This window comes from Kogia breviceps, chromosome 5, assembly GCF_026419965.1.
Source record: "Kogia breviceps isolate mKogBre1 chromosome 5, mKogBre1 haplotype 1, whole genome shotgun sequence".
Taxonomy (NCBI): domain Eukaryota; kingdom Metazoa; phylum Chordata; class Mammalia; order Artiodactyla; family Physeteridae; genus Kogia; species Kogia breviceps.
Genome location: NC_081314.1, coordinates 102,140,189 through 102,152,259, shown reverse-complemented (window position 1 = coordinate 102,152,259; position 12,071 = coordinate 102,140,189). Strand labels below are relative to the sequence as shown.

Below are 12,071 nucleotides of genomic sequence, written 5' to 3'. Positions count from 1 at the left end.
CCACTAAAAGTTATGATATAGCTTATCATGAATAAACGGTAATAAACATTTGGAGACTTTTATGTTTTCAAATTTTATCTTGATAACAACAGAAATAATTAGATTGGAAAAAACATTTACTTAAAGTTGGTGACTCCAAATGGCAGGGGGTGGTGGTAGGATGAATTGGGAGATTGGAATTGACATGTATACACTAATATGTATAAAATGGATAACTAATAAGAACCTGCTGTATAAAAAAATAAAATTCAAAAAAAAAATAAAAAGTTGGTGACCCAAACATAGAGTAATATTTCTCGATCTGCTTGGTAATAGGTCCCTATTCAAAACACAGCTTAAATGTAAGAGTTACTACCTTATTCTAAAGTCCTCTGGGCATAATTTTAAAATAAATGTACATGAAATCCTTCTCTCAGATAGCTGACTGTCAGAGTTCTATGATTTAAACTGCTAGGGCTCTTGAGTTTTATTAGCTATGCTTCTTTCTCCTAATAACCTCTCTGAGTTAGAATACTTCATTCCATTTCTTTGACTTGGAGACCTCACCCCTGGTCACAGCATCAACTATACTCCCTTTGCCTAATCCATAATTTCCTTCCCTCTGACACCTACAACACCTGGAAATCTCACTGCCTCTTTAAAAGGAGTCATGAGAATTCTCTTTCTGAGCAGTTACACTTTTCTTCCTTACCCATGTCTTTGTGAAAAATAAATCATGCCCACTTAAGCAGAAAACCTCTTGCTTTAATAATCTTACCTTGTAAACACACATTAATGAAAAATACATATTACAGTGAGAAATATATCCTTCCCAGAGCTAAGGGGTTAAAGTTTTGATGAAAATAACGAGTTGTGATGAAGTTCCCCATATACAATCTCATAAATCAACCTTTCAGAAAGTTGTATAGATTCTGGATAGATGGAAAAAAAAATTTGATCATTTAACACGTCCTGCAATCCTTGTGCAGGGAATTGTCTCTGTTTTTAATTACATACACAGAATAACCCCTCCCTGCAAAAAAAGAAGAAAAAAAAAGCCTTCTTTTCTTCAGCAAAACACCATTCATGTCTCCTGAGAAGTAAACAGAAGTCAGTGTTCGGAAATCAGACCCAATTTAGAAAGAAGCCATAGAACATTAGGAAAATGCAACCATTGCTAGTCATGCAGCCTGAGAACTGAGAAGGCCCCAAACAAGGCAGAGTTCTTAGGGGATGGAAAGACTTCTCTCCTTCTCAGCTGAAAGGCTACTGTTTAGTGTGATCTGAATTCCAATCAACTTTGGCACTGGAAACTATTTCACAGTTTATTTCCCTAGACAAGGGCATCCTCAATCGTTCCCACCACTCTATTTCTGTGCTTTCTCTGTGATGGTCATGAACATAATGAAACACCACACAGCTCAGAGAGATGCTATGATAATATCAGAGGAGTTGGCTATAAATGACATCATTTCATCACACTTTCACTCTTTTCATGGAAAGTTGTATCAAATACCAAGATGCAAATCAGAAGTTCTTGCTCCGAAGAGTGGCATAAAAACAATTTTTCAATCCTACTTTTGGAATATCAAAATAAAGCTCAGGGTAATTACCAGGTTTGGTGTGTGTCACTTCTGGACTGAGAGGGATTTTAGGTTTCAAAGAAATAAATTGTGTTTTACTGGGAGCTGGAAAAATAAAGAAACAAAATAATCAACAAATCAATAATTAGGCATTTCAGTGTCCAAAACCACAAAAGGAAAACCTGTACCTCAAGTGCTATAAACCCATCATCTTGGATGATTTTGGATCCCATTAAAATAATATTTCACAGAGCACCATTTAATGAAAATACAGTAATAAATTTTCATCTTTTTGAAAAAGCATTTCAAGAGAAATAGCATTGCCACTAGTCACCACAACTACCCAAAGACAGTGATTTTAACCCATGATTAGAAAACCAAAATCAGTGTAATGATTTTGCACCTAATTTCACATTTCTCAACCACATCTAACTCTTTAAGCACCAGAAAAATGTTTTAAAATTAATATTTACTGATGGGTATAATGTTATGATCTATGGCATAAAGAAATTTTACTAACGCCATAACAGAAAGCTGTTTTTCCAAATGAAGTTGAACTTGAGGGCTTTACTCAGAAAAATGGAGAACTGTGTATGAGATGCAGTTTTAAAAGCAATGGTTGCATAGAAGATGAGAAATCATCAGTGGTTTAATGGTTCTCCAAGGTACAGGATGATGTCTAAATGCTGAGTTCACATCAACCACCACATGGCCAGCTATCCAAAACCATGAAAGTCATGGAGTTGATGTGAACTATGAGATAATTTAGTACTCTGAAATGATCCAATTAGAACAATGATTGAGACATTACATAAAAGCTGGCATACTGGACTTTCTGTGGTGAAATGAAGTAACATATTTACTAAGGACATATTGTTACCCAATGTTGTCCGTGTAGGTTCAGGGCTTTTAGAAATTTTAGATGGAATTGTTCCAGGACTTGTGGTTCTTTCTGGTGGTGGAAAGGAAAAAATATATATATTAAAATATTCTAGAGACAATAAAAAAAACCCAATCCTCCAAAGAGAAACTGAATGACCCTTTTAAAAATCCTGTCATATTTAGTCAGTGTTTACAAAGTATGCAGTGAGTAAAAGTTTGGGGAAAGAATTTTAAAATTCAGTCATAATAGCATAGCTATAAAAAAATCGTAATAAGCAATGGAATAATCAAAGCCTGGTTTGTTGAGCATGATTCTGAGTGTAGTCCTTGACAATGAAGAATATCGCATCCAGGTTGATAAACTACCTTGACCTCAAACTCTGTGCCATAATATATGTTGGTCCCCTCTCCTTTTCCTCTAAACCCTACACATATCCTGAGGCTTACATCCTCAACTCTTACTTTCTTTTTCTGAGCTTCCACACAGTATTATAGTTTCACAAGCAGGTTGTATAATCTTACGTTGCTCTCATTGTTCATGGTATAATCTTAAAAAAAAAAAATACAAGCAATTGGAAAGCCAGAGTCATGTCCTCTACATCTCAGTCATCGCCCTAGTGCAAAACTGAAAACACAGTAGTAGGCAACGAAAACAGGAACTGTCTGCCTAATAACACTTAAACTTAGATGCATGCCAGGAAAATAAATTACAGTATATATATCACTGTGACAGTAGGATTTGTTTCTATGTTTATACCAAAATTTGCATGCAAGAACATCATTCACTAAAATTGATCTAACAAGAAACAGCAGCATATTACTTAGAAATGTGGAGGTAAATACAAAAGAAACATGCTAAAGAATTGGAGAATGGGTCTCAGTGGTAGAATAGGGTAGGGCAGTGGACTCCTCTTGTTCAATCTAAGCCTTGTAGTACTTAAAAAAAAAATCTTTACGTATTACTTTGATTAAAGAAGAGTATTTCCCAGAAAAAAAGAACATCATTCACATAATTTTTTTTTTTTTTTTTTTTTGCGGTACACAGGCCTCTCACTGTTGTGGCCTCTCCCTTTGTGGAGCACAGGCTCCGGACGCGCAGGCTCAGCGGCCATGGCTCACGGGCCCAGCCGCTCCACGGCACGTGGGATCCTCCCGGACCGGGGCACGAACCCGTGTCCCCTGCATCGGCAGGCGGACTCTCAACCACAGCGCCACCAGGGAAGCCCCACATAATTTTCAATAAGATCTTATTGAAAATGTTTGATACTTGTTATTTTGCATTAATTATTCATCTTCAGTCAATTCCAAATTTTACAGAGAATGTTTAATCTATAGAATCGTTTCTTTTTATAAGCAGGTGGACATTTATCTATTTGGAATTAAATATCCTGAAAGGTTAAAGAGACAGTTATTTACCAGGTTTAGTTCTTGGTGTTTTGGGCCTGAAGCGTCGTTTAGGTGTAGAAGGGACAGATGTAGTTTGCAGGGGAGCTGAAAGAAGATTTAATATAGCTTTGATAAATGGTATTTTCCAGGGGTCAATCAGGTTGTAACTGTAAACTTCCTGAGGGCAAGAACTGCTTTTTATTTCTTTGTATCCCTAGAATTCCCAGCACTGTGTTTTATACACAGTAGGTGCTCAGTAAGTAAGTGTTGATTGAGCCAAAAGGAATTAAGTCTATATGAGAATTGAAGGTACACTGTTCACTTAACTGTGCTGGAAAGGGAGGACCTTTGTGGGATTTAAGAACACAAGGTACAGTTAAGAACTCAAAAGGTGATTTACCGAACAGCAAGGGAGAAGCACAAATATTTGAGATTTAGAGGATGGAAGGTTCAGAACTTCTTTAATTCTATATCTCACTACTAACCTCACCAGGAGTTAACGAACTTCATTATTCCAATAATTTTCTATTATAGATTATATGTTGTTTTACTCTTTTATTCATCTTTCTTTATCATATCTAGGATTGCAGAGCCTATTTGGTGCTCTTTATACTTAAGCTACTTTGAGAAAAATAGTCTGACCAACTGATATCTAAATATGCTAACTGAAGGGAATGTATTTTAAAATAATTATTATCTATAATTTTGCTATTTTCCAGTGGCAAATTTGAAAGAAGTATAGAGAATAACAAGAAGAAAGGGAATAATACTTCAAAATAATGTAGGCAAAGACAGAATTTTTATGTCATACACCTGAAACTACTATAATGTTATATATTAATTTTACCTCAATTAAAAAAATACAGAGAACCAAGATTATGAAAATTCTTCAAGGATTATCACAAGGCTAAGTAGGACAGATAACTCAGTTCTTTGAAGAATTTCATGGTAGAGAATGAAGGGAAATGTTTACTACTGAAAATATTCTGAAAAGGCCAACACATGACTGATTCTTTTTGTCACTTTATCCATTCTTTCAAAGTACACGACTATACAGATGTCATTAGTTACCAGGTGTTGTAGGTTGCATTTCAGGACTGGTAAAGATTTCCAGTTTTTGAGGAACGAATGGTGTTTCACTCGGAGCTGAAAACACAAACACCCCATCCCACCAAGTAATTCCAGTTAAAATGAGGTATTTTAAGAGTTTCAGCATGCTTTTAGATGGTGTTACAAAGCACATGCTACAAGGACATGATTAAGGATGAAAAATGCATGAATGTTGTCTTGAAAGCTGGTGGATGAAATGATCATTTAAAGTGGAGAAAAGGTCAGAATGAAATTGTTCAGTAGCTGACTCCAGGCAGACTCAATGCATGGAAGAGAGGTGATACAGGCCACAAACACACGAGATGGGAGGATATGGATGATGAAGATGTCCATGCAGTTTTCAAAGCTTTTCATTCCTTTAAGGATGGAAAAAATATCATCTATTACAGTTTAAAAAAAAAGAGAGAGAGAGGGAGAGCCCAAAATGGAACATAAGATGCCTGCATTACAGGAAAAAATATATATTATATTCAGAAATAGGAAGATGTGATGGAATGAAATGGTCATTTGGAAGAAAGGCATTTACATGGATTTTCTTTCAATGGAAAACAAAGCACAATTTTTCTGTTAAAAACATTACCCAGTGTTGCCCTTGGCTGTTCAAGAGTTCTAGAAGTTTTAGATGGGACAGAATCCAGAAATGGATCGCTTGTTGCTGTTGGAATAAATGTCAACATTTTTAAAAGCAGTAGAAGGCCCCAGGAATAAAATACAAACTCCAGAGTAATAAATTATGCCTCAAATGGGGAAAAATATCAAGAGCACTTGAGAGATTGCTGACCAACATTTTAAAACTGGTGATTCATTAGGAGTTGAAGATGAGCTCATTTTTAAAAACACTCAAACTTCAAATGTTAAACCATGATAAAACAACGTTTCATATATTGAACTGCTTTCAAGTGGTTTTTCTGGTTCCTTCCCTCTGTTTCTTAAACTGCTAGTTGAATCTACTCTTAGCATTCTATTTCATTTCTTAAAATTTTCTGCTGCTGTTTAAAATTATTTGCCTTTATTTATCATGGCACCAATAGAGCTAAGACAAGGCTACACACACACACACACAAATACCAGACATACATCTTTGTGTGGCAGAGACCAGTATTATTTACTTTGAATCTCCTGCAGTACCTAGTTTAGTAAGTGCTCAATAAATACTTGCTAGAAGGAACTATTGGACTGAATTAAACTCACTGTAGGTAGATCAGTAAGTGAATGCCAAAGATTAGACCCAACTGAACTTCTATAGACAAATGAGTGACATGATTGCTCTAGAGACGGATTTCTCACCTTGGCACTATTGCCCTTTAGGGCTGGATGACTCTTTGGTGTGGGAGCTGTCCTGTGCATTGCAGGGGTTTAGCAGCATCCCTGGCCTCTACCCACTAGATGTCAGTAATATATTCCCCAGATACCAAAAGTATATTTAGCCATGGCTGAATGTTTCCTCAGGGGGAAGGGAGCAAAATCGCCCCCACTGGAGAACCACTACACCAGGGAAAACTAAGAATTTAAAGCTTTTTAGAATGACTTTGAACAACAGAGAGATAGGCCATTATTTTACTGGGCCTCACTGGCAACCTAATCTATCTGCATCTCCCACATGTGGCAGAGTTTATTTACTGATGGATGTGAAGAAATAATCATTCAATGGGAGAGGTGGGTAGAATTCATCTCCCTGACACAGATAGCCATGTCTCTCCTGCGGAGCTCTAGAGAGCGCACTTTTTCATTCTGCAAAAATGAAAGGGAGAACTAGGTGCAGTATTGTCAGAATACCTGGCATCCAAAAAAAGAATTGAGAGGCTGGGTGTACCTGTGTGGGGCTCTGATATTTCAGGTTCATCTGATGTTGTAGGGCTTGAGAAAACACCATAAGTGGCTTTTAAAAGAAAAGGTAAAACAAAAAAGAAGATGTTAATTTTAATTTTAAAAGATTTCATGACATTTTAATGCTGGCTGAAAAAGGACATTTTCTTGTAGGTGTTAGTGAGCTTTGGCTGTGGGGTACTGGTCATGTCAGCAACGTGTAAGCAATCACTAAAAGACTTGCCTCTAGTCCTTCTTGTCCTGAACTAAAGGCCTTTATGCAGTGAGCCCTGACACTGACCCCTAGGGTGATGTGAGCATAGTGCTATTTACAAGGAAGTAGTGGCAGCTGTAAATCAAATAGCTTCAAAGAGTACAAACATAAATGAAATCAGATGGCAATTTGAGATTTCCAAATGAAGGACACAGCAGTCACACTGAGGTAATTTGCACAAAGACTACAGCTTGGTCTTTGTACTTAGTAAAAGTTACCATCATGATGTCTGGATAGTACTTTACAGTTTGCACAGCACTTTGCAGGTTGCACAGCACTTTATACTTTGCACAGCGTTTTCTCATATATCAACTTATTTAACTCTTTTAACATCCCTGAGAAATAGGTGAGGTAGACATTAGCCCCATGTTACAGACAATGGGGTAGTATCTCCATTTTCTAGATGATAAAATTGAGATTCACTAGGGAGAGGACATTTGCTAGTGGTCATGCACTGGGACTGTCAAATTTGACATATTTCCCATTCCACTAGCAGGGCCAGGAATGGCAGAGTTAAGACCAGCACCCTCCTCTTGTACCATCCTTCCTGCTACCTCTAGGTAGAAAGCTACCTAGAGGCATCTTTCTACATTCCTCCATGGAGCCAAGAGCCCATCTATAATCTAGGTGGGTTTAAAGATAAATTTTATATTCTACACAAAGAAAAGTAGGGTGACCTTAAAAATACAGGTTGATTTTAATGTAGGGATAATTTTCATGTTCACTTAAGAATTGAATTTGCAAGCAAAAACAGCATCAAAATTAGAAAGTTCCCATTTCTGTACAAAGAGCTGTCACCATGGTAATGAGAGGTATAGAGGAAGCATGAACTGTCAGGAGGCAGGTGTCACTTCCCTTGCCCACTGAAAACGGCTGTACAGAAATAAACTATAAAGGCAGGAGCTCATGGGAAAATTTACACGTTGGGGTTACTTGTAATTTAGTGACAGTGTAATGATACTGAACCGTTGCTAGTTGAAGCTGTAGGGAAGCTAAGATCAGACCACGTGACACAGTCTGATATGCAGAGAGGGTAATTATATTGCACTGCATACAAAAGAGGCAAGAAATATATTTCAGTTTGTGAAGGTGAATCTACTGCTTTGCAAAATCTTCAAAAACAGAAAGAATATTATGAGTTAAAATATGCAGATATCCCAAGAGTAAATTTATTACCTTGCAATGTAAAGTTTTCTTTAGTCTACTACAGTTTTAAAGGGTCAGATAAGAATGACTCATCTTTTAAAGGACAAAAATGTTGGCAGCTGCTGATCCTAGGTTCACTTTAAGCCAATTTCAAATCATGGATCCAGCAAAATCAGCTCACTCTAACTACTAGACAAATCAGGAAAACTTTTCCAACTTGTATTTAAACCCCTTGTACTAGGTAAGAAATTGTGAATTAATAGCTGACTTATTTATATTTTATACTATTGCTTTTGAAAAACACCATACTGTCTTTATGCTATCCTAACTCCCACATTTCCCTTCCATCTAGTGACATTGGACCAACTTTCTTATATTCTTGTACTCTATTCCAAGAGATGATATTTGTTCACCCTCTTTCTACTTCTTTTCTATATTTACAAGGCCCTTCCATCCTGGAGGTTCCAAGCCAGGCCTCCATCTTCCCTCAAATTATTCCCAGAAGACACTGTCCTGGAGAAAGAAGCCCTCCTTCCATCATCCTCTGGCAATTGTGACTCACGTCTGAAAGTTCTCAACTGTCAGGGACCTCTTACTTCCAAACATTTTCTCAAATATACTTAAGATTAAAATCACACATTTCCCAGCAGGTTTGGTCCCTGATATTTCTATTTCTGGAGTTTCTGATAGCTGAGTGCTAAAAACACACAAACATCACTCGCTGGAAGTTTTACGTTGTTTGGGCAGCTCTGAGAAGCACACTACTACCTCATTTCATGGGTTAAACAAGAGTTTTTGACTCTGAAGTAATGGATGTCAGAGGATAGGACAGGGTGGAAACTGGAGTTCTCCAAAAATCAACCACTCTTGACTTCTTTACAAAACTCTTGATACAAACAGATGGAGAGATATACCATGTTCTTGGATTGGAAGAATCAATATTGTGAAAATGCCTATACTACCCAAAGTAATCTACAGATTCAACGCAATCCCTATCAAACTACCAATGGCATTTTTCACAGAATTAGAACAAAATATTTCACAATCTGTATGGAAACACAAAAGACCCCGAATAGCTAAAGCAGCCTTGAGGGAAAAAAATGGAGCTGGAGGAATCAGGCTCCCGAACTTCAGACTATACTACAAAGCTACAGTAATCAAGATAATATGGTACTGGCACAAAAAAAAAAATATAGATCAATGGAACAGGATAGAAAGCCCAGAGATAAACCCATGCACCTATGGTCAACTAATCTATGACAAAGGAGGCAAGGATATACAAAGGAGAAAAGACAGTCTCTTCAATAAGTGGTGCTGGGAGAACTGGACAGCTACATGTAAAAGAATGAAATTAGAACACTCCCTAACACCATACACAGAAATAAACTCAAAATGGATTCAGGGCCTAAATGTAAGACCAGGCACCATAAAACTCTTAGAGGAAAACATAGGAAGAACACTCTGACATAAATCACAGAAAGATCTTTTTTGATCCACCTCCTAGAGTAATGGAAATAAAACCAAAAATAAACAAATGGGATCTAATGAAACTTAAAAGATTTTGCACAGCAAAGGGAACTACAAACAAGATGAAAAGACAACCCTCAGAATGGGAGAAAATATTTGCAAACGAATCAAGAGACAAAGGATTAATCTCCAAAATATATAAACAGCTCATGCAGCTCAATATTAAAAAAACAAATAACCCAATCCCAAAATGGGCAGAAGACCTAAATAGACATTTCTCCAAAGAAGACATATAGATGGCCAAGAAGCACATGAAAAGCTGCTCAATGTCACTAACTGCTAGAGAAATGCAAATCAAAACTACAATGAGGTATCACCTCACACCAGCTAGAATGGGCATCATCAGAAAATCTACAAACAACAAATGCTGGAGAGGGTGTGGAGAAAAGGGCACCCTCTTGCACTGTTAGTGGGAATGTAAACTGATACAGCCACTATGGAGAACAGTATGGAGGTTCCTTAAAAAACTAAAAATAGAATTACCATATGACCCAGCAATCCCACTACTGGGCTTATACCCAGAGCAAACCATAATTCAAAAAGACACATGCACCCCAATGTTCATTGCAGCTCTATTTACAATAGCCAGGACATGGAAGCAACCTAAATGCCCATCGGCATGATGGACATGATGAATGGATAAAGAAGATGTGGTACATATATACAATGGAATATTACTCAGCCATAAAAAGGAACGAAATTGGGTCATTTGTAGAGACGTGGATGGATCTAGAGACTGTCATACAGAGTGAAGTAAGTCAGAAAGAGAAAAACAAATATCATATATTAACGCATGTAACGCATGTATGTGGAACCTAGAAAAATGGTACAGAGGAACTGGTCTGCAGGGCAGAAATTGAGACACAGATGCAGAGAACAAACATATGGACACCAAGGGGGGATAGTGGTGGAGGGAGAGGTGATGGTGTAATGAATTGGGAGATTGGGATGGACATATATACACCAATATGTATAAAATGGATAACTAATAAGAACCTGCTATATAAAAAAGTAAAATTTTTTTGAAAAAACACCCAAACAAACAAAAAACCCAACAAAACTCTTGTAAATATACTTCTTTCTATACCAGAATGAAACACAGGAAATGCTTAGGTATCCCTGGTTTTTAAAGGGCTTCTCCAGCTATAAAATTGATAAATAGCTAAGATGGGGTAAACCCTTCTATTTTTTAGACTCTACATGCCATCATGCATTATTGTTTAGAGGCAAACATCTTCTGTCACCAATGTTTACTTTAGTGGGTGACATTCTCCAGCCATTTGTCATTAAGCACTATTTCTAATCTTGCATTCACAGAATATAAATGGGACCAAAATTTGTAGGATAAGTCTAATGCTAGTAAAATAGGCAGTTCAATTCAAAGGCTATAAAAAGCAATTTGAGCTTCTTTCAAAAAACAGTAATGGCTTATAATCACGATAACTAAATTTTAGTTTTATATTGTTCAGAGAAAAAAATAATATGAAATAAGCCACACTACAATTTTCTCATTTGCTTATAACTTCCTAAAACTACATTGCTAAATTATGTTTTGTTGGTTGTACATTTTATTTTTACTTTTAAAAAACTGCTTAGATGCAAATTCCATAATAAAAATAAAAATACTTTGATATTGCTCTGGAAACATATGATGGCGCACAGACAAGGCCTTTACAATGATCAAGAATTCATCAATTTATCTTAGTAAAATTCCATGAATATTAATAACTATGTGAAAGACTTTTTTATTGGACTGTTTCTAAATTTATTATTTTTTTATTGAAGTATAGTTGGTTTAAAATGTGTTAGCTTCTGGTGTACAGCAAAGTAGTTCATATATATGTATATATATATATATATATATATATACATATATATGTATTTTTTCAGATTCTTTTCCCTTATAGTTTTTTTTTAAACATCTTTATTGGAGTATAATTGCTTTACAATGGTGTGTTAGTTTCTGCTTTATAACAAAGTGAATCAGCTATACATATACATATATTCCCATATCTCCTCCCTCTTGCATCTCCCTCCCACCCTCCCTTATAGCTTATTACAAGATATTGAATATAGTTCCCTATGCTATACAGTAGGACCTTGTTGTTTAACTCTTTTATATATAGTAGTTTGTATCTGCTAATCCCCAACTCCTAATTTATCCCTCCTCACCCCCTTTCCCCTTTGTTAACCATAAGTTTGTTTTCTATGTCTGTGAGTCCATTTCTGTTTTGTAAATAAGTTCATTTGTATCATTTTTTAAAGTCCATATATAAGTGGTATCATATGATATTTGTCTTTCCCTGTCTGACTTACTTCACTTAGTATGATAATCTCTAGGTTCATCTATGTTGCTACAAATGGCATTATTCCATCTT

At 36.3% G+C, this 12,071-nt stretch overlaps 1 protein-coding gene across 49 annotated transcripts in view; it reads right to left on the bottom strand.

The window, feature by feature from the left end:
- The window catches only part of ABI3BP (ABI family member 3 binding protein), a 285,160-nt gene that overhangs the window by 125,463 nt on the left and 147,626 nt on the right, over positions 1–12,071 (bottom strand). For 41 of the 49 annotated variants that reach the window (XR_010840794.1, XR_010840796.1, XR_010840793.1 and 38 more), the window contains 6 exons: positions 6,754–6,819; positions 5,521–5,595; positions 4,902–4,976; positions 3,861–3,935; positions 2,443–2,514; positions 1,593–1,667 (listed from right to left, as the gene is read on the bottom strand). Coding sequence is in view for 46 of the 49 variants with exons in the window: in XM_067034748.1 (XP_066890849.1) it covers positions 1,593–1,667; positions 2,443–2,514; positions 3,861–3,935; positions 4,902–4,976; positions 5,521–5,595; positions 6,754–6,819 (438 nt within the window). In the remaining 3 variants the exon portion in view is untranslated. The remainder of the gene's footprint in view (positions 1–1,592; positions 1,668–2,442; positions 2,515–3,860; positions 3,936–4,901; positions 4,977–5,520; positions 5,596–6,753; positions 6,820–12,071) is intronic. The other 8 variants (XM_067034765.1, XM_067034752.1, XM_067034771.1 and 5 more) reach the window with 2 other exon arrangements.